A 22,435-nucleotide genomic window follows, 5' to 3' on the forward strand; every position below is an offset into this window, starting at 1 on the left:
ACGACTACGAACCGATTGACACTCAGAGTGTCAACAATTTTGACTATCATTGCACGACGGCGAAGATGTTTGGTGGGAGGGAACTTACCGCAACTTGAGTGTGGTCCTTGAAGAAGACGAAGAAACTGCACCAAGTGATTTTTGGAGCCTTTGTTGGTCTGAAGACTCCTCCAGCTCTGACAGTCCTGACGAGGGCACCTACGACCTCGCCGAGAATCTGGTAAGGCCGAAGTGAAATTAATGGTGAAACTGTGGATAGAGCAGGGAAAACGTAAATCCGTTCTGTCAGAGACTTTGTACATCCCAAAGAAAAGTCCAAATTGGGCGCAAAATTGCACAAATTGGGGAGTAAAGTGAGCATTTCCTCCTGCACAAAGAGGAACCCTCCTTCACCCTCCCCAGGCTGTTTGTCAACAAAACCCCAGAAGGCAGGAAAGAGTTGGTCGCCACCAGCAACAAAAAAATGCCCCTGAGCTGGACTACAATGATTTGTACGCCAATCCCCCTTTTTACCCCGCCTACCCCCCATCCCCCACCCTGATCCGTCCCACCACCGCCTATTGCGATTGGTTGCCCCTGACAGAAGATTGCTTAACCAATCAAGGTAAAGCTGGCAACTGGGGGCTGGGCACTAGTTAAACGAAAGTATTTTTGACAGGAGTACAGTCGTAGCAATGTTGCCAAACCGTGTAAAATCAATTGTTGTTGTTGCCAAATTGACTAAAATTACTTGGAACTCTTAAACTGTCAGTCACAAGATATCACAATCAGACGGTCACGTGATCAACTGTCAAATCCGTTTTTGACGACTCAAAGTTCATCCTTGTCTAGAGCATTGTTTTGTAAATATATTGCTCTCTTATTGGTCATCAAGTTTTACCAAAATGGCGGACCAAAATTCAGCAACTTTCTTGACGTTGAAATGTCAACGTTCAATTTCATAGTTGGGCCGCCAGATGGCGTGTGAACAACGTTTCGTATACTTTTGATCGATGGACTGTGCCCAGCCCTACTTGAGCTGTTAAGCATGCGATTTGAACTAACACGTGTGCATTAACCTCCGCAGTAAGAATATCGTTTTTTGTTGATGAGTGTACTCGATTTTTTAGGTTGTTTTGAGTAGATTTTTTGGCTTGTTCGACTTTGCATGTTCTTGCAGGAAAAACGACTGCGACCGCACAGTATTTAGCTAGTAACGAAGATATGTCGCTAATAGACGTAGGGCCAGCCAATTACAACTTAAAACCGATTTTACGACAAACCGAACAATTTATAATGTCCGAGTCGCGTTCCGAACCGTATCATCCGCATACAGAACGCCATTACGAAATCAAACCGGAACCGGTCACCTCCAAGGAGAAACCCAAAAAAGGCTTCTTCGGAACGTTAAAAGGGTTCATCAGCCGGTCCCAGGACCTTTCCGACTCCGAGTCGGAGAAAACCCCAAAAAGAAAAGAGGAACCTAAAAAACCTGAAGAACCACCTCAAAGACCTCCAAGAAAACCCAAATTACCAACACCATCACTGGGACGCAAATACGATGATCTACCGTACATGGAGGCGGATGGTGACGAACCTGAGGTTGTTCCCTCCAAGTCCCCGAAAGAAGAACAAATATCCCAATCCTTGGAAAACATACCAAAAACCCCTAAAATGCGCAAACCCAAACTGTCATGGTGACAAAAACCTTCACTCCTGCAGCAGTCGAAGAAGATGAGTTCACCATAGTGATTGACCCAACCAGGAAGGAATCCCCCAAAAAATCCCGGGAAATCTTCACTCTAAACATTGACGAAACCCTCGACCAGATTGAGAAGCAACTCCTGGAGAAATCTCCCATTTTAGCTGAGGAACACATAGTGAAACCTTTGGTCCAACTGGAGGAACCACCACAAAGACCACCAAGATCTACGGATGTTGCGGCAGTCAGCCAACCACCAGACCATTTAGTTTCAGTGCCTGAAACAAGAAGAAATCAGTTTGGTAAACTGTCCAAAAGCCTGGATGATGATGTGATGGAGAAGCAGGACAGCGAAGAGTCCAAGGAAGACCAGAAGAAAGGTTTGTTCGCGCAGATCTTCAAAAAACAATCCGAAACCGAGCTGGAGAAGGTCAATGGCTCTCCCGAGAAGGCGCACCACTCCAGACGGTCCAGATTCAAGGAAACTAGATCGAAGAGCAGATCCAAGAGTAGGTCAAAGAGTCGGGACCGTGAAGGTTTCCTAGGATTGTTCAAAAAACCCAAAAAGGTGGCGCTGTCCGAGGAGGTTTCCATGCAAATCCAGGCCACTGAACACTTTTTAAACTACGAAATCAACAAATACCAGGATGGTGCTGCCACTCCAACCAAACCAGTTGATGTGGCAGAAACCAGGGAAACCACAATAACTGAAGACCTGCAAGGTCGCAAAATCACCACAGTAACCCAGGAAGGTGACAACAAACTTGTATCAGTGAAGAAGGAGATGTACGTGGTAGATCCCAAGCACATGGAAGATCTTGATGAGGATTTAAGAAGCAAAATCCTTAAAGCCCAATCTGATGCTTCTAAGTCAGACCAATCAAAACCCTTCATTAGGGAAAGCTTCTCAGTCCAAACCATCATCACTGACAAGGTAATTCCAGTGTCCAAGGAGAGGGAGACCATCACAGAAACTGAAATAACCTTTCAATCACCTAAGAAGGTCCTGGTGAAACCGGTGCTCTCTGATGAAGTCATCTACAACATGAACCACAGCCAGGACTTTCTTAAAACTGAAATAACCAACTACCACGATGTTAAACCTGTTGAAGAGGTGAAGAAGGAACTGACCAAGAAGCAAACCCAACTAGACGATGATTTGTCGAAGAAGGAGAAAAAACTGGTTGGCATACTGAAGAAGAGAGAGAAGAGCATCGAAACGGACATCAAACCAGTCGTATCCGAGCAAGTGTTGAAGGAAATGAAGCAATCGAATGATTTTCTGACGAAGGAAGTTGAAGTGTTCCACGATGTTCGACCAGTAATTCAACCAACGGCTGAAGAACACAAAGAAAAGATCCAGAAAGAGTCTAAAGGACTGTTTGGTATTTTCAAATCACCCAAGAAAAAGAGAAGAGCGTCGACAGGGAAATTGTCAAACCAGTCTTGTCAGAGCAGGTTGTAGCTGAGATGAAGCAGTCTGGGGACTTTTTGAAGAAGGAAGTTGAACTTTTCCATGACGTTAGGCCAGTAATTCAATCCCCCGTGTCTGAAGATCTTCGCAAAGAGAAGACACACAAAGAGTCTAAAGGTCTGTTTGGTCTGTTTAAATCACCAGAAAAGAAGAAAGAGAAGAGTATTGAAAGGGAGATTGTCAAACCAGTGTTGTCAGATCAAGTTGTAGCTGAGATGAAGCAGTCTGGGGACTTTTTGAAGAAGGAAGTTGAACTTTTCCATGACGTTAGGCCTGCAAGTTTATCCCCAGTCCCTGCTGAAGAACTTCACAAAGAAAAAATTCACAAAGAGTCTAAAGGACTGTTTGGAATCTTCAAATCACCAGAAAAGAAGAAAGAGAAGAGTATAGAAAGGGAGATGGTCAAACCAGTGTTATCAGAACAAGTTCTGGTGGAAATGAAGCAGTCTGACAACTTTTTGAAGAAAGAGGTTGAAGTCTTTCATGACGTCAGGCCTATAATCTTAACCCCAGTCCCTGCCGAAGAGCTTCATAAAGAGAAGGAATCCAAAGGACTGTTCAGCCTGTTTAAATCTCCAGAAAAGAAGAAAGAGAAGAGCATTGAACGGGAAACTATCAAACCAGTATTGTCAGAGCAGGTTTTGGTTGAAATGAAGCAGTCTGACAACTTTTTGAAGAAAGAGATTGAGGTTTTCCATGATGTTCGACCAGTAATAGTCTCCCAATTGTTACCGAAGATCTTTACAAAGAGAAGACCCAGAAGGAGTCTAAAAGTTTGTTTGGAATCTTCAAATCCCCAGAAAAGAAAAAAGAGAAAGCGTGGAAAGGGAAACTGTAAAACCAGTGTTGTCAGAGCAGGTTTTGGTTGAAATGAAGCAGTCTGACAACTTTTTGAAGAAGGAAGTGGAAGTCTTCCATGACGTCAGACCAGTCATTAAATCTCCAGTCTCTACGGAAAATCTTCATAAAGAGAAGATTCAGAAAGAGTCCAAAGGACTCTTTAGCTTGTTTAAATCACCAGAAAAGAAGAAAGAGAAGAGTATTGAGAGAGAGACTGTCAAACCAGTGTTGTCAGAGCAAGTTCTGGAAGAAATGAAGCAGTCTGACAACTTTTTGAAGAAAGAGGTTGAGGTGTTCCACGACGTCAGGCCTGTAATTTTATCCCCAGTCCCTGCTGAAGCTCTTCACAAAGAGAAGACCCAAAAGGAGTCTAAAAGTTTGTTTGGAATCTTCAAATCCCCAGAAAAGAAAAAAGAGAAGAGCGTAGAAAGGGAAACTGTAAAACCAGTGTTGTCAGAGCAGGTTTTGGTTGAAATGAAGCAGTCTGACAACTTTTTGAAGAAGGAAGTGGAAGTCTTCCATGATGTCAGACCAGTCGTTAAATCTCCAGTAATTTCTGAAGATATCGATAAGGAAAAGATACAAAAGAGACCAAAGGACTATTTGGTCTGTTTAAATCACCAGAAAAGAAGAAAGAGAAGAGCATTGAACGGGAAACTGTTCAACCAGTGTTGTCAGAGCAGGTTTTGGTTGAAATGAAGCAATCTGACAACTTTTTGAAGAAAGAGGTTGAGCTCTTTCATGATGTTAGGCCGATAGTTCAATCTCCTGTCCCTGCTGAAGATCTTCACAAAGAGAAGATACACAAGGAGCCCAAAGGACTGTTTGGTCTGTTTAAATCCCCAGAAAAAAGAAAGAGAAGAGCCTTGAACGTGAAATTGTCAAACCAGTGCTGTCAGAACAAGTTTTGCTTGAAATGAAGCAATCTGACAACTTTTTGAAAAAGGAAGTTGAAGTCTTCCATGACGTCAGACCAGTAATCTTAACCCCAGTCCCTGCCGAAGATCTTCATAAAGAGAAGATCCAGAAAGAGTCCAAAGGACTGTTCGGTCTGTTTAAATCCCCAGAAAAGAGAAGGAAAAGAGCATTGAACGAGAAACTGTCAAGCCAGTGCTGTCTGAGCAAGTTTTGGTTGAAATGAAGCAGTCTGACAGCTTTTTGAAGAAAGAAGTGGAAGTGTTCCATGACGTTCGACCAGTAATTCAGTCATCAGTAATTTCCGAAAACATTCCTAAAGAGAAGATCCACAAGGATTCTAAAGGTTTATTTGGCATCTTCAGATCACCAGAAAAGAAGAAAGAGAAGAGCCTTGAAAGGGAAATTGCCAAACCAGTGTTGTCAGAACAAGTTCTGGTGGAAATGAAGCAATCTGACGATTTTTTGAAGAAAGAGCTTGAAATCTTCCATGACGTGCGACCGTTAATACAATCTTCAATCCCTGTTGAAGATCTTCCCAAAAAAGAGTCTAAAGGACTGTTTGGCATCTTCAAATCGCCAGAGAAGAAAGAGAAGAGCGTGGAAAGAGAAATCACCAAACCAGCGTTGTCGGAACAGGTTGTGACACAAATGAAGCAATCCGACAACTTTTTGAAGAAAGAGATTGAAGTCTTCCATGACGTCAGACCTGTAGTTCAATCTCCCGTTATTTCTGAAGATCTCCAGAAAGAGAAGACGCACAAAAGCCTGTTCGGTCTGTTCAAAACTCCAGAAAAGAAAAAGAAGAAGACAGTTCTGTCAGAACAAACTTTAAACGAAATGAAGAGCTCCAATGACTTTTTGAAGCAAGAAGTTGACATCTACCATGACGTCAAACCTGTAAAGGAAAGCAAAAGTGAAGAACAAGCGATAGTTAAAGAAATTCTGGTGGTTGAAGATGTACGAGAAGCAGACACTAGGCTTCAAGAAGAAAAGAAGAAAGAGCATAAAAAAGTCTTCAAACTCTCTGAAGAAGCTTTGGCAGACATGCTGAACAGTGACAACTTCCTGAAAACTGAAGTGGCTGAATACCACGACGTCCGCCCTCAAATCAGACAATCTTCGGAAGAACGTGAGAAGCAGTCTCCAGAACGTAAAAGCAAGGGACTGTTCAAGATCTTCAAGAAGAAGAAGAGACCTGATGATGATCCTGCCCCTCCAAAACTTTCCGAAGCAACCTTGCACGACATGGTTTCTACCAGTGAATTTTTGAGGGAAAAGCCAAATACCGTGACGTTCGTGTGGTGGCGGAACCTGAAGAAGAAGAAAAACCGCAGAAGAAAAAGGTGTTTGGTATCTTCGGCAAGCGTAAATCCCAAGAAAAAGAGGAGAAACCTAAGAAAGGGAAAAAGAAGGACAGCAAAGATTTCCTAGAAGGAGAAATCGACCGTTGTCAGAACGTGACTGACCAACCTGGTGGTCCCTTTGAAGATGTTTCAAAGAAGACTAAACCAGCTGAAGAAGTGTTGGACAGCGCCGAAGAAAGAGAGAGCTGCTGGAAAGATGACGTAAAAGGAACTAAAGTCACCACAGTGACTAGAGAGGCTGGTGGGGAGAAATAGTGAGCGTCACCAAGGAGATTTACGTGGTAAACCCGAACGTTTTGAAAGATGTCCAGGAACTGGATGAAGATATTAAAAAGAAGATCCAGCAGGCTAAAGCGGACGCAGACGCACTGGACAGGGACACTTCAAAACCATTCGTAAGAGAAAACTTCTCGGTGGAAACCCGATAATTGATCGGCAGATCCCTGTAACCAGTGAAACAGAAACTGTCACTGAAACTGAGGTTATCTACGAAATCTTCCTTCAGTCATCACTAGAGACATCTACACGGCTCCACCCACTACTAAAACTGACAACTTTCTACAACAAGAATTGGCCAACCACTCAGACGTGAAGACAATCTTCAAACCGGAAGAAAACGATGAAGACAAAGAGAACCATCATCATAAAAGTGTCACTTTCTTCAAGCCATACAGCTCTGACACTTTGAAGACATTACAGGACACCACAAACTTTCTCACCACCGAAGTGTACCACTACGACGTCAAACCAGTCCTGGTGACTGATCTAGATGAAGAACTGGAAGAGCCACCAAATCGGGACTGTTCAGTATTTTCAGCAGAACGCGACAGCCCCAAGCTGACCAAGAAATCTTCAAGAGCACAAAAAGGACAAACCCCACGAAAGTGACTCCAAACCTACCAGAAACTGGAAGATCTTGACCAAGAAGGTCTCCATCCTGTGTCTAGTTCTTCAGTTTTGTCGATGACATTTTGCAGAGTTTTGACACTAAACTGGAACTGGTCAAACTGAAGAAATTCCCGAAGATCCAGACAAAGTCAAACTGGTGGTTGACGATCAAGTGGTCCCGCCACATTAGTAACGGAAGATCTCGATGACCCTAAAAGAAATCCTCTAGTTTCTTCACCAAACTGGGGGACAAATAACGGGAAAAGCTAATCTGTGGAGAGAGACGTGGTGGATGTAGTGAAGATTTAATTAGTGACAGAAGGTTAAGAAGACTTGGATGAAGCTCAAGAAATCAAGACACCAAAGATGAAGCTAAAAGAAAGTCGAAAAGTTTCTTGAGCAAGCTGGGAGGCAAAATAACAGGCAAATCTTCTAAAGAAGCAGTGGAAGACGTTAAAACCAAAACCGTTGACCTGATTGAAGATGCTAAAAGTGACATTAAGCAACAAAGTAAAGATGTAAAGGAAGAAACGGAAAAGTTGGAAATGTCATCGTAAAACAAGCGGCAAAGTCACTGGATGATACATCTAAAACAATTGAAGATAGAAAAGAAGATCTTAAAGCTGTGGCAAATCAAAGTGTGGAAAAAACTGAAGATGAAGCTACAGATGTCAAAAAGAAGACCGGAGGATTTTTGACCAAACTCGGGATAAAATAACGGGCAAAGCTAAAGAAGCTACTGCAGACATCAATAAAGCCTCTGAAGATCTTCACAAAACCGCTGAAGATTTAAAGGAAGAAGCTGTAAAAGAAACTCAAAATGTTGAAGAATGTTTAACTGAAAAAGCCAACGCAACACATGATTTTGCTAAAGACGCCGTTCAGGCAACTAAAGAAGAAATTGATGATGTCCAAGCTAAATCCAGTGACTTGGTTGAAGATGTGAAGAAAACCGGGGAAAGAGTGAAAGAAGAAGCATCTATAACTCTCCAAGAAGCTACAGAAATTCAGAAAGAAAAGATATTAAAGATGAAGCTAAAAAGAAATCAAAAAGTTTCTTGAGTAAGCTGGGAGGCAAAATAACAGGAAAATCTTCTAAAGAAGCAGTGGAAGATGTTAAATCCAAAACCGTTGACCTGATTGAAGATGCTAAAAGTGACATTAAGCAACAAAGTGAAGAAGTAAAGGAAGAAACGGAAAAGGTTAAGAAAGATACCAAAGATATTGCTGAGGAAGCAGCAAAATCACTGGATGATGCATTTAAAGCAGTTGAAGATGGAAAGAAGATCTTAAAGCTGTTGCAAGTCAAAGTGTTGAAAAACTCAAAAGGCAATTGAAGATGAAGCTACAGATGTGAAGAAGAAGACTGGAGATTTTTGACTAAATTTGGTGGCAAAGCTAAAGAAGCAGTTGCAGAAGCTACTACAAACGTTCAGAAGGTTTCTGAAGATTACAGGAAGAAGCAAAAAGAAACTTGAAGGTGTGACCAAAACCGGTGAGGAAATAAAAGAAGACCTGGATGAAGCTAAAAAATCAATTACTACAGTCATTCAGAAGAAGAAGAAGACTGAAGATGTCTGGAAGCAAAGCTGTTGAAGACATCAAATGAAGCTAAAGAAGCTAAGAAGAAGACAAAAGGTTTTTTGAGCAAACTAGGCGGCAAAATTACTGGTAAAACTAAAGAAATGGAAAAATCTTCTAAAGAAGCAGTAGAAGATGTTAACTCTAAAACCGTCGACTTAATCGAAGATGCAAAAGGTGACATTAAAAATGAAGCTAAAGATGTTTCTAAAACGATAAAGGAAGAAACAGAAAAGTTTAAAAAAGACGCTATAAAGCAAACCGAAGATATTGAAAGAGCTGCTGAAGAAACAGCAAAGGAAAATCTTAAAAAAGAGGCATCAAATATACAAAAGTCATTGGATGATGCCATTGAAGAAAGTAAGGAAGACCTTCAAGCTGCTGCTGACAAAGCCGTTGAAGAAGCAAAAGATGTCAAAAAGAAGACTGGGGGATTTTGAGCAAACTGGGAGATAAAATAACAGGCAAAGCTAAATCCGGTGGATTAATTGAAGAAGCTAAAGATAGCGTTAAACAGACTGGTGAAGATCTTGCAAAAACTGCTGAAGAACTAAAAGAAGAAACTGCAACTATACAGGAAAGTCTTGAGGAAAAAACAAAGATCTAGAAGTGGCTGCTAGCGAAGCTTCTAGGAAGATTGACCGGGCAGTTGAAGATGTTAAAGAAGAAGCTGAAGATGGCAAGAAGAGATTGAAAAATTTTTCAATGGAGTGAGTCAAAAAGTAGAAGAAACACACGAAGATGCTGTAGATGCTGCTCGGACAGCAAAAGCTGAATCTGAGAGATTGATTGAAGATGGTGAGGAGAAAGTGAAGAAGGAAACTTCTGAATCGCTTAAAACTGTCCAAGAAGACCTACAACAAGTTTCTTCAGCCACTGAGAGAAAAACAGAAGAACTGCTAACCAAAGCTGTAGAGAAGATTGAAAAATCTGGTAAAGAAGTTAAAGATGAAGCAAAAGATGTCAAAAAGAACTGGGGGATTTCTGAGCAAACTGGGCGACAAAATAACTGGTAAAACCAAAGAAACGGAGAAATCTACTAAAGAAGCAGTAGAAGACGTTGCTCATGGTGTAGAAGATCTAATTGAAGATACTAAAAGTACTACCGAATCAACGAAGGAAAAAACTGAAGATGCAGTAAAAGAAGCAATTGATGATATTGAAGATGAAGCTAAAGATGTCAAAAAGAAGACTAGGGGATATCTGGGTAAACTGGGTGACAAAATAACTAGTAAAACTAAAGATATTGAAAAATCTACTAAAGAAACAGTGGAAGGTGTCGAAGATTTAATTGAAGATACTAAAAGTGATATAACATACTGCTAAATCAGCAAAGGAAGAAACTGAAGATACAGTAAAGAAGCGATTGATGATATTGAAGATGAAGCTAAAGATGTCAAAAAGAAGACTGGGGGATTTCTGGGTAAACTGGGTGACAAAATGGTAAAACTAAAGATATTGAAAAATCTACAAAAGAAGCATAGAAGGTGTCGAAGACCGAATTGATGATGCTAAAGGTGACATTAAAGTTACTGTTAAATCAGCAAAGGAAGAAACTGAAGATGTAGTAAAAGAAGCAATTGATGACATTGAAGATGAAGCTAAAGATGTCAAAAAGAAGACTGGAGGATTTCTGGGTAAACTGGGTGAAAAAATAACTGGTAAAACTATAGATATTGAAAAATCTACTAAAGAAACAGTGGAAGGTGTCGAAGATTTAATTGAAGATACTAAAAGTGACATTAAACATACTGCTAAATTAGCAAAGGAAGAAACTGAAGATACAGTAAAAGAAGCAATTGATGATATTGAAGATGAAGCTAAAGATGTCAAAAGAAGACTGGGGGAAAAGTGCAGAAAGGTTTGGATGAAACTAAAAAACAAGTTTCATTCCATGAAGAAAATTTACAAAAGGCTGGTGCAAAAGTTGACCAGGCAATTGAAGATGAAGCAAAAGAGGTGAAGAAGAAGAGTGGAGGTTTTTTTAGGCAAACTGGGGAGATGATAACAGGGAAAACTCAGGATGAAGAGAAAGTAATTGGAGAAGATATTAAAAGAAGTTTGAAGATACAACTGAAGATCAGATCAAAGTAATTGGAAGAGTGTTGGATAATTCAGCAAAAACAGCTGTGATTGAAGAAGTGCAGAAAACTGCTGATTCTTCTTTAGAGAAAAAGAAGAAATTGTCTGAATCTGCTGAAGCACTCCCAGGAAATGATTCTCTACTTCTAGATCCTGGTTATCACTATTCAGGTAGTCGGTTACACCTGGGGAGATTAGCAACGTACTGCAGAGTTCCTGGAAGTGGAGAGTGGGATTTCCCAACCATGGGGCAAATCCCCAGGACTGTCAGTGACCACGGAGGACAAATCCAGAAAGACACTAGAAGCAGCATCTCCGAAGCTAATATCGACTTGTCCAATTTACCTCAAGAGTATTCCACCTTCGTGACATCACCTCGAAGAGTCGAGTCACAGAGTATCCAAAAGGTGATCGTCCTGACGTGGTGGAGGTCAGAAATTTGTCCCAGTACGATCTGGGGGACTCCACCGGGTACACAGTGACCGAACCTGACGAAGTGAAGAAGAAACCACCCTTATTCCACATTGAAAGTGAGGACGATGATCGGTCCAACAAAATAGTGGAACGCAGTGACAGCACCAAGTCCAACGTTCTGGACAGTTTAACCGAGGACGACGTGGACAATTTGTTGAGTGATCTGAGTAGGGACTTGGAGGAGGCCACCAAACCCACCAAAGTGGTGAAGGTGGTGAAAGAGGTGACGGTTAAAGTGGTAGAACCGGATGTTAAACTGATCGAACAAATGCAACGCGACTTGGACATTGCGCTAACCTCCCTGGGGGAGGAGAAAAAACTCAAAAGAGTGGAGAGGAAATTCGAGAGAATGGCCTCGGAACTGCTGGAGGAGGAGGCTCAGGCCGCCAAAGCGAAAGACCTCTCCACGCCCGACGTGGAGGAGAAACGCGAGTCGGAATTTCAAAAATTAGTGTCCCAAATCAGCCTGGAGGAAGTGTCCGACTTCCAAAAAGAGTACAGTCACTTATGGGACGAGAACACGTTTTCAAAGAGTGAGGATTGGTCCAAGACGCCGGACAGTCAATTGGAGGCGTTAGAACTTCCTAAAGGTAGACCATAAATTATTATCATCCCGGAAAATCAGGTTTTTTTTTTTTTTGTGGCAACATTTATTTGCATCCTCAGAATCTTTAATTTTTAGGAACAGAGAGCAAACCACAATTCACTCAGTCACGTGATCTCCATTAGATTTTCTCCTAAAGTGGTCATGTGACATTTACAAAGTTTAGTGTAGTTGTGTCCTACTCTATTAAAAGTCATTGAAACGGGATGCTGCACATCACGGCCTACTTTTTCGACTTTCATTAACTGACAGATGCCGCAATGTTATTTTCATCTTTGTCCGTCCTATTGATTTGGGATGGTTGTCTCTCTCTAACTCTCTAAATCGTTGATTATCAAAATAAACTGTCACATTCACAACATTACCTGGTTTACTAACTTTAACTTTGTGATTCACTAAAGTTTTAATAATTAAGACAGTGGCAGTTGGCTAACGGTATGGTATGCAAAAATAACCTTATTTAGAAACAATTTATATTTTTTAAACCGTAAATTTATCTTTTTATGTAAGGTTGGTCACTGTGCGGCATTTGTGTAAATTTCAGCACAGTAATTGGTGAAAAAGAGCAGTTTTAAGCTTTTTAGTTGCTGAACATTGTTGGATTTTTAATATTTAGGATTAGAACCGTCGAACCGTCCGTGTGACTTGGCCAATTAAACGAATGACGGACGGTTTAACAGTTTTAATCCGAAATATTAAAAAGCTGACAGTTTATTGGACGCAAATGCTGCACACGTAGAGTTCTGAGGATGCATTTAAATTGAGTGACAAAATCGGAAAAAACCATTCAATCCATCACACACAAGTGAATGTTAATCGCTTTTACCTACTCTTGTCTCACTAATTCATCTTATCACACGCATACCAGCCAGAGCATAATCAAGCCTCACTTACAAAAAAAAAAAATGATTAATAGAAGCATGCGCATTTGGGGAGGGGCCGTCCCTTACTGATTACTCCTTCCTCCCTGTAGGTGACATTATTTACATGGGCCCTGTCAATCTAAATAAAGATAAGTTACTGAACCCGAGCGGAATGGAAGTGGACGTAATACCGATAATGAAGAGCCCGGCAGGTTCACCGAAACTGAAGAAAAGAAGCAACAGAAACGGGCCAAGTCCGAAATGGGCTTCTACAAGACCAGCAAATTGCTGGTTGAAGATGACAGAGGCAGTTTGCCAGACATTAAATCGTCCTCGACTGCATCACTGTACGACACTATAATCAGAATGACACCGGAACGGTTTTTGGGCAACAGCAATGAATCTAGTTTAACCAGTGACGTAATGTCCCAGAGTCTGGACAGGCTGCCGCCTAGAAATATCACGGCGGCCGTGAACCAGTGGCTGGAAAAATCCAGTCCGTTCAGTTCCACCGATAATATGAGCGTCAGTTTGCACGACACTGGCTCAGTACTGGACGAGGACTGGGACAAGGTCCCCGACATTGTCATATCGGACGATATAACAACAACACCAAACTAAACAGACCACCCAACCTAGGTAAACCAAAAAAAAATACCTCCTAGGCACTTTAGGATGCGCTGATTATTCAAAAATAAACCCGAATAATTGACGGGGCCCGTTTTTGTTTTTTTGACGTTTGACAGCATGCGACTTTGTTGATTTGTGCACCGGCAATCTCTTGGCTTTTTCTGTTTTTTTTTTTGGTTTTGGTACTTTCTTTAGAAATCACATGTCGATGTTGTGTGTCAGATTCATCCCACTCACACAGGTACGGTAAGTTTTGCCCCGCTTCATATACATTGGGGGATTCATTTAGTTTGTGTAAGTTACCTGCTGCAACAGTATTGTTGACTAATGGTGGATGCGCCTTATACATAGCACAGAGCTAGAGTGAATGTGACGTAGTTTGACAATGGTTTCGGCTATAAATTATGTAATTGTGATAATCAGGGACACCCTGTACAGTTCGTTATCCTTTATTATCTACCGGGTGTCCAAACTATTTTTTTCTTTTGGAATTTTTTTGATTTTGCAGAAAGATAATTCTTGACTAATGGTGAATGCATCTAATACAATAATAGTTTTTAGACCCTTTAAATGTGACGTTACTCTGCTCTGTGCGCAGAGCGTTAAAACGAGCAAGATTTCTGAACTTTTTAATAATTATTAAACTAACCCGGTTAAAACACTGTCAAGACTAATTATATGGGCATTTTTTTTTTTAGTTGAGCGTTTTTAACTGCACATTTCAGTTAAAAACGCTTTCTTGACAGATGGTGAATGTGCCACTGTTGCAGGGGTAACTTGAGCGTTTTTAACTAAAATGTGGCTTTCTTGACAGATGGTGAATGTACCACTGTTGTAGAGGTAACTTACGGTCGATTAAGTATTTGAATGTGACAGTCAAAGCAATCGGTTATTAAACAAACTAATCAGTGAATTACCCTTACTCGAACGAGTTGGATAAAGATGAAGAGTTTTCCGTATTTTTATCTTTGTCTGGCTCATTGATTCGTAACTAGTTAGGTTAGGTTGTGAGAATTCCCACTAACATTTAACAAATACTAACTGTCTTTTTAGAAATTAGCTGCGGACTAACCCCTGCTGAGCCGTTACCACTAACAACCGAATCATCCCCACCGCAACCAAAACCACGAACCAGTAAACCGGACATTCCGTTAGATTTAGCGAATACTTCACCGAAAATTGACAAAATCGTGTCCCCGGTACGGGACGATTTGCTGGACGACGAGGACGATTTCGCCACTTATTCGGACCGGAAAAAATTCTGGGAAAACGTCACTAAAGAGACGGCACGCAAACGTATGAGTTTGCACGAAGTGTCCAGTCAGGACAGTCAAATTGTGAGCAAAAAACGAAGCTCGGTGCACGAAATTGTTCCACCTGTACCCAAACCTAGGAAAACAAACCCCAAACCGAATACCAAGCCTCGTTCACGCCACCTAGTGAAAGGAAGGCCAAACTAGAGAGCACAGATGACAGTTTGGATTCTGACAAAGCCCAGAAGGGTAGCAGTCAACAGATTGAGCACACCGGCTACATTTCTGACAGCGAAGACGTGGAAACGTCATTTCAGACTCGGAAATCGAGGACAGAGTCCCACAGATCAGAGAGACAGATGAGCGTGTGTATTGCCACGCAACGCAAAACAATCTACGAACGTTCAGCCTCCTTACCCACTGAAGATTTGTACGAAGTGTCCAGGAATTTAAAACAGTTGAAAGAGAAATACGAGCAGAAAATCAGAGATGATATGATTGAGGAACAGTTTGGGGGAACGAGGAGGAGTGCACGCCCGAAACGAAAACTCTGGCAACAATGCAAGAGGAACGGATTTTTGCTGCCAAGGAACTGGTGGACAAAAGCGAGACGGAAGGTTCGGAGAAAGGGGAAGAAATCCCTGAAATTACTGTCACACTGTCAGGACGCAACGTCGCATTAGTGAGGAGAGTGACAAGTTTGACAACGCCCAAACTGTTGAAGAGCACATACTGTGGGAAACCGCCATTGAAACGCAACCTGAAGAAAAAGTGTCTGAAGAAGTGCATTCAGACTCAGAAATGGAAAAAATCATCTTAGACACTTTCGAGCACATGAAAGTTGACCCTGACGAAGCGAAAAAGATTGCCACTCAGCTGATCCAGGAAATTGAAAACGAGCTTCAGAACCGTTCCGAGCCGATTGATCCGGAAATGTCCACTTACATTAAAAAACTGGCTGAAAGTAACGGTTTGGATCAACGAGAAGTGGAACTGGTCGAGTCAGTTTTAGCTAGAAGACAACGAGAGTTAGCTAGAGATGACACTCAAGCCTCCAGCATGGAAATTACTGATGAAGATTTGAGGTACAGTGGAGGGGAAATGACTGATTACTCCAACACTCTAGACAGCAAATTGGACAACTTGAGGCTGAACGTTTGCAAGAAACTGAATTCATTGACTCAACAGAAAAAGAGACCAAACTCCTTGTAGAGGTTGAACGAACGCACTCAGAACATAAAAACGTCATCTTCGAGGAAGACGAGACGATTTCTGAGGTTGAGGAGCAGGCTAACTAGTCACCCACGTGGAGGCGAGTGGTAGCGAGGTTGCTCTGAGCAAGAGTGACAGTGAGGAAACCGTTCAAACCACCACAACCTTAATAACAGGGGACTCAACAGTAAAACGACTCATTGAAAGCGAACAAATTGACTCGAAACACTCTAGCGTGAGTAAACTGACTGCCTCATCCTCTGACGAGTCGCAGATCAGCGGCCAGTCAACCTCACACCGTCACTCGAAGGAGTTCAGTGAGGATGTTCTGAAGGAAACCCACACCAATGTGGAGCAGAAGTATGAGGAAGTGAGGAAACAGGAGGAGCACAAATCTGAACGGGTGGAACAGTCAAAAGATGGCTACGTAAAGGCCACTAAAGTGATCATTAAAGATTTGAGTAGTGAGAAAATGGCCACAACCACCACAGTGCAACGCACCTCAAGTTCAGATTCAAACTCTTTCAAATCACCCGATAGAGTGGTGACTTTCCGCAACAGTTCTGGAGAAAGTCACTATCAAAGCTTTGACAGTGGCCGTAGTAGGCCGTGTTCTTCTGATGTCGAGGCGGTCATAGCAGCTTCCTCTGAGTATAACACGGCTCAGGAGAACACGTCAACCGACTACCACACTGCAATCAGCAGTCTTGACAGTGAAAGTTCCGGCAATTTGGCTAGCGTAGAAGGGTCCCGTTCTGAGACTCTGGTTCCCTCAAGCAGTGATCTGATGATACGTCAAGACTCAGATTTAGTGAGCGACTTGGAGTTATCCGAGCAGGAGGAGTTGGGAGTCACAAAAATGAAACGATCTGCTGAAATGACTTTTCAGCCTGAACCTAAAGTTTTAACTGACGAAGGTAGTGTCTTGAGTATGTCCAGCACCTCCCAGAAAACTGTCATTGAAGTGCTGGAAGGTTGTGACGTGTCCACGTCAACACTGCACGAAGATTTCCCCATTGATAACGTCACCATAACCACGACTTCAGTGAAAGAGGATGGAGTGCACAGCGCCAGCACTCAGATCACCTCAGAAACTTTAGAACCAAAGCGGAAAGGTCACAGACGTACCGAAAGCATCTCCTTACCAGCAAAAGAGCTGGAGGAGGAGTTTGCTCAGAAAACTAAAGACGTGGCGTTGGATTTGCAACGCAAACGCTCCACCTCGAGCACCTCAAGCGAAAAGTCCAGTTTTGAGGAGGGGGAGGCCGAGGCGGCTTTCAGTATGGTGGCTCACATTTCCCCAGCTCATAAAGTCAAACAAATCGTCCCCCATGGAGGACGAGGACGCGGAGAAGCTGGAACTGGAGTTAAAGGAGAAACAACGCAAAGAGTTGGAGAGTCGTAGAAGTGAGGTTAGTCCAGGATTTATCCCGGACATTACAGTCACTGACACCACTCCAGAAGGTGATCGATCGCACAGTAGTGACTCGTTTGAAATGATTGAAAAACCCGACATTATAGACGACTTTGTCGTGATCGAGGAGGTGGGCAAAGAGGCGCAGGAGTTTGATACTGAAGGTAAAAGCGTCAATATTGACACTACAGCAAAAATAGTGAAAAAATTGATGACAGACATGGAGAAGTATCTTGCTCACCTCTGCCCCAACTCCCCTAACCGGTCGTACAACCAGTTTGGAGGAGTTGGAGTTCGAAGACAGTCCCCCGCGTCCTGATGGAAGCGTCTCCACCAGGGAGTACGGCTACGAGTACGACAAGGAACTAGAAAACAACAAACAGTGGATAGAGAAACAGTTTCAAGGTGATCGAGCTGCTATGATAGCAGCTGGTTACGGTTACGAAATGGAATTTGAACGCGGTCCTTTAGAGGACATCAAAGAAGAGACATCACCGACTTTGCCTCCAGCTACGGCAGCCAGAAAGAGTCAGTCAAAGACTCCTACTCCAGCACACCAGAGTATGACGTTTAGCGGGCCGGAGGTATTTCACCAGGTCTGGTGACCAAGACGACATCTCCATGAGCATTTGCAGGAGTTTGAAAAGCTCGAGCAAGCCATGTCGTTGGAAATGAGAAGGTTCCACCAGGGGTCAGACTCCTCCAGCAGTGGCAGCTCCAAAACCCGCTTCAATCATCAGAAAGACGACATCTCCGCGAATTCGTTAAAGGAGTTGAAGGTTTGGAGCACGCCTGCATCCAGGCTCACACCATCGAGGTGAAAGCAAAAGAGGAGGAGGCTGCGTTAGGACAAATTGATGAGGCCTCCGAGGTCGGAAAGTTTGCACCACTGAAAAAAAAATCTCTGAAACCGGACGATGAAGACTACGAAAAAAGAATGTTTGAAATGACGAGCCATTATTAACAAGCTGCAAACCAACGTGGAGAGTTTATCGACTTGAAGGAGATGAAAAGACTGAGTCACTGGGACCGTGGGGACTCTTACGAGGAGGTGTCCAAAGTGCCTGAACTGGAACTGGACACTCCAGCAGTGAAGGAGTACCATTAAAGTACAGTGGAAGGAGGGTGAGGACGTTATGGTTACCTCCACCGACTCCCTGGAGTTGCTAAAAGAGTGAGGAGAGGAGGGGACAAGTGCTGACAGCCTGGACGTTTCCCGTAGGCGATGTTATGACAGCCAGCACTGACTCCATAGAGTTCCAAGCTCAGAAAATGATTTCCAGTGACTCTCTAGAACTAAATCAAGCAACAAACATCATCCAAACTGACTCCATGGAGGACTTTAGTTCCTCCGGTAAAGAGGACATCAGAGAGGATCCGTCCAGTTCAGCCACCACCCACGCCACAGGTTCAAACACTATGGTCTCGTCCACGGACACCATGGTGGACGTGGAGACTGCAGTGAAACGAGTTTGGTTCAACGAAGACTACTCCGGACAGGTGGAGGATCAGCCGTACGTTTCTGAGGTTCTGGAACCTCTAGACGATCCGGAGTACTCTCACGTGATCCACCGTAGAACGGAGTTACCACCTGAAATACGTAAAATCACCTTCACAGGCCCGGACGCGACAAACAACTGAAACAGTTTATGGGAACAGTTCGGTGAGGGTGAGGATGTGCAGGAGAGTGAGGAGGTGACGAGCACGGTAACGGTGCACACGAAGAGGGTGGTGCAGAAGAGGTTTGTCCTCCAGGACTTGGCAGTGTTTGTTTTCATCCCGCTTGTACAACCATTTCATTTTGTATTGGGTTAGTGGGGGTAAGTTTTTTTTTTTCGGTTTGCATGACAGTTGTTTTTACTAATCTCAGCAACGTTGCCAAACGTGACAATTTCAACCGACTTTTTTCAATTTATAGCAGCGGAAACTGGCAAACGTGGCCAAACCATCGCAACCGCAAGAAACCTCCACGTCTAAGGGTGAGTTTTCTAAACAATTTTTCCACTAAAATACCAGCCAGAGTTAGTAAACTAGCGAATCTTGATTAGCCTCGGTGACACGTAGAAGACCGTTTCGTTACGAAATCAGCATGGAAGACCAAACGGAAGTTAGTCTAAGGGAACACGATTGGCGCTTTAACTTGCCTCGATATGTAGATAGACTGTCATATTATAAACGTCATTTTGTTTTTTTTGTCTTACGGTTGCTACTTTATATGTTTTTTGTATACCCACGTGACGTGTGTGGTTCGGGGGGTTTGCATCACTGTCTTTCACACGGAAAATGGTGACGCACCCTATTGATTGTTTTCTCAGTGTGGTATATCCTTCTAGTCCAAACAGTGTTGCCAGTATTACTGCTTTCTCTTTTTACTGATTATAATGCACGAAAAACACCAAAAAACAGGTTAGTTGCGTCTGTCATTCTTCTGTTTCGTAAAATCGTTCGTTAACTGTCATCTGTCAAAAATTTGCTTATTTTTTTTTATAGTTTGTTGTCAGACGCCTCTGGCAACTTCTGGAAGGGTTTAAGTACTATTTAGAGGCTTCTGGCACTCTTAAATGACTCTAGAGGCCTCTGGCAGCTTTTACAAGGCTTTCAGTAGGAGTTAGAAGCTTCTGACACTTTTAATATTTTCTAGAGGCCTCTGAGGCAGCTTCTGAAAGGTTTTCAGGACTATTTAGAGGCTTTTACCACTCTTAAATGACTCTAGAGGCCTCTGGCAGCTTTTACAAGGCTTTAGTTCCTACTCTTAAATGCCTTTTAGAGGCTTCTTGGGCACTTTTAAAATGTTTCTAGAAGGCTTCTGGAAGGTTTTCAGTACTATTTAGAAGCTTCTGGCAGTTTAAAAATTATTCTAGAGGCTTCTGGCAGCTTCTGGAAGGTTTTTAGGTCTCACTTAGAGGCTTTTGTCACTCTTAAATATTTCTAGAGGCCTCTGGTAGCTTTTACAAGGCTTTCAGTAGGATTTCGAAGCTTCGGGCACTTTTAAATGTTTCTAGAGCCCTCTGGCAGCTTCTGGAATGTTTTCAGGTCTATTAGAAGCTTTTGGCACTCTTAAATGACTCTAGAGGCCTCTGGTACCGTTTTACAAGGCTTCCAGTAAGATTTACAGGCTTCTGGCACTTTTAAAAATGTTTCTAAAGGCTTCTGGTAATTAAAATAACACTGCCTGACATGTTTAGAACGCTTGTAGAGGCTTCTAGCAATTTTAGGAACGTTTTCAGCATTCAAAAATCCTTGACATTTAACTGCGCTCTGTCTTAGGCAACATTGCCAATTTTTTAACCTTAATTTCATTTGACATATTAAAACCGGCGTCACACAACCAACTGTCATATTATGACAGTCAGCTGAATAAGACGAGTCTGTCTAAAAAAAACTCACTGGCAACACTGTGCAATTTTTCGAAATGGATATGAGTAATTCCCCCCATTTTTTTTCTCACTATTCACCCACACTTTTTATTGTTGCGGTCATTGAATTATCACTAACCGGTGGTTAACTGGAGGGTGATAAATCAGGGGCCTAAATGACACATTAAGGCATGACGTAGATGTTGTTTCTGAACTCTCTATTTGTTTTTATTTCTACTCCAGGCAGACGATTCTAATTTTTTTTTTGTGGTTTTTTTCAGCCGAAACCGAAGAAGTCCAGGACCGGTCCGAAAAGTATGTTTCCTGCCCCCCGCACCTTTCCAGGTTGTAATGTTTCATTTTTTCGCAAGAAAAGTCCCCGACCAACATCAACTGTCCGACGAAATGAGGGAGCTACTGAAAGAGTTGGAGAGAGATAGCGAGCAATAATTGACTGACCCTACTTGATCTAGTGACAACGGCCCCGCCCTACTAGTTAGGCCGAGCTTTCATCAATCTGACAGTTAAATGCTTATCTACGCTTGTTTTATTAGCTTAAGACAATGTCCGAAATGTGTATAGAGGGTTGACGCTTCAAAGGCAAGGTTGCCAGCTGTACGAGTATATCGCTTTTAAGTAATTTTAGGGTTATTAAAAATAGTTAGAATATGGAATAAAACTGGCAACCTCGCCTTTTCTGTCAAAACTATTTAGGAAAGAGAGTACTTATTTTAATAAAAAATATCTAGTAGTAAAATACAAACCAAAAATTTGATGTTTTTATCGCTTAAGCGTTTTCTGTTAAAGCTGTTATTTTTTCTAATATTATTATTATGTATTTAAAAGTTATTATTTGTATAAAATGGACACTACTATAATGTATACTTTGCATTATACAGTATGTAAAGTGTACTAGCTTTATTATAATACAAAAGGTTTCAGTGTATTTGGACAAGTGGTTTAGTGGTTTTTACCACTTGTTTTACACTAAAAAAAACCATTAAATTATTATTATTATTTATAACAACAGAAAACTATTTAATCTCTATGTATGTATGAAACGTATTTCAACGTCTTCAATAAAAAAAAGCTTTCAGTATAATAAATGAGTTGTTTAATTTCACCATTATAGAAAGAAAACTGTTTACTTGACAAAAGTTGTACAATGTTTTTCAAGCAAATGGTTGGTAATAACCAAGGATATTAAACAGTCAAGGATTGCTCGATCGTGGCCGATTTGTTTCCGGCGCGGCGAATGAATTCTGACGTCACAGTGGGCCTTCGGGTGCACATACGCTAAATATTCGCCCGAGATGCTATGTACGAGATCATATTCGTGAATGATCGACTGCAATCGCGCATCGCGCAAAACATCGCGCGAACGCGAGAGACCCATGGTGACAAAAAAAAAAATCGTCACCGGCCCGAGCCGATACCGGCAAGATTGCGCTTATGGATTAAGCACTCCTGTACTGTTTACCGTCCTTGGGTAATAACCACCAATCAATCATTTTAAGTTTGTAAGGAAAACTTGAACAAATTTGGAGTGTTAATAACCGAGATGCAACCCAGACCATAGTAATTGGTTTTATCAGTAAAGGGACCTAACCTGATCACAAGTTTTCTTAAATGTACACTTTGTTGAATTGGTCATAACGTACATTAGAATTTGCACTTTCTAAGTAAGTAAATTAGGTAGTAATACCTCCCAGAACATTGAGAATTGCTTGAGGGAAATACCTCTTTCAAAAAGATGGGGTTTAGTAACTTTTGTTTGAATTTTCTAGGGCCTGATGTATAG

At 42.1% G+C, this 22,435-nt stretch overlaps 3 protein-coding genes, 1 long non-coding RNA gene and 1 pseudogene across 5 annotated transcripts; all 5 read left to right on the forward strand.

Annotated features, from left to right (window-relative positions):
* Positions 1-1,135: 1,135 nt before the first annotated feature.
* LOC145737295 (uncharacterized) lies at positions 1,136-18,937 on the forward strand (annotated as a pseudogene). Its single transcript, XR_014180346.1, has 13 exons — positions 1,136-3,143; positions 5,055-6,703; positions 6,783-7,161; positions 7,509-7,718; positions 7,834-8,128; positions 8,209-8,494; positions 8,622-8,756; positions 8,822-9,106; positions 9,211-9,327; positions 9,473-9,679; positions 10,865-10,984; positions 11,040-11,892; positions 14,453-18,937. The product of XR_014180346.1 is annotated as an uncharacterized LOC145737295 (transcript).
* LOC145736933 (uncharacterized) lies at positions 3,147-4,024 on the forward strand. The gene has a single exon (XM_081991480.1). It carries the CDS (start codon positions 3,152-3,154, stop codon positions 4,022-4,024), a length of 873 nt encoding a protein of 290 aa, XP_081847606.1. The 5' UTR covers positions 3,147-3,151.
* LOC145736940 (uncharacterized) lies at positions 4,026-4,694 on the forward strand. The gene has a single exon (XM_081991489.1). It carries the CDS (start codon positions 4,026-4,028, stop codon positions 4,692-4,694), a length of 669 nt encoding a protein of 222 aa, XP_081847615.1.
* On the forward strand, positions 9,426-10,724 carry LOC145736935 (uncharacterized). The gene is made up of 2 exons (XM_081991483.1): positions 9,426-10,022; positions 10,234-10,724. The coding sequence occupies exons 1-2, from the start codon at positions 9,695-9,697 to the stop codon at positions 10,707-10,709; spliced, it is 804 nt and encodes a 267-aa protein (XP_081847609.1). The 5' UTR covers positions 9,426-9,694; the 3' UTR covers positions 10,710-10,724.
* Positions 18,929-21,740, forward strand: LOC145737296 (uncharacterized; the record flags this gene model as incomplete). Its single annotated transcript, XR_014180347.1, has 4 exons — positions 18,929-19,042; positions 19,197-19,257; positions 20,916-20,949; positions 21,006-21,740. It is a non-coding gene; the product is annotated as an uncharacterized LOC145737296 (long non-coding RNA).
* Between the last annotated feature and the right edge of the window lie 695 nt (positions 21,741-22,435).

This window comes from Ips typographus, linkage group LG13 (genome assembly GCF_016097725.1).
Source record: "Ips typographus isolate SLU linkage group LG13, UJ_Ityp_2.0, whole genome shotgun sequence".
NCBI lineage: Eukaryota > Metazoa > Arthropoda > Insecta > Coleoptera > Curculionidae > Ips > Ips typographus.

Bases quoted from the DNA above. Each gene is read 5' to 3' on its own strand.
- LOC145736933 (XM_081991480.1), top strand. From the start codon at position 3,152: ATGAAGCAGTCTGGGGACTTTTTGAAGAAGGAAGTTGAACTTTTCCAT.
- LOC145736940 (XM_081991489.1), top strand. From the start codon at position 4,026: ATGAAGCAGTCTGACAACTTTTTGAAGAAGGAAGTGGAAGTCTTCCAT.
- LOC145736935 (XM_081991483.1), top strand. From the start codon at position 9,695: ATGAAGCAAAAGATGTCAAAAAGAACTGGGGGATTTCTGAGCAAACTG. The intron at 10,023-10,233 runs GTGTCGAAGATT...GAAGCATAGAAG, and splicing joins TACTAAAGAAACAGTGGAAG to GTGTCGAAGACCGAATTGAT.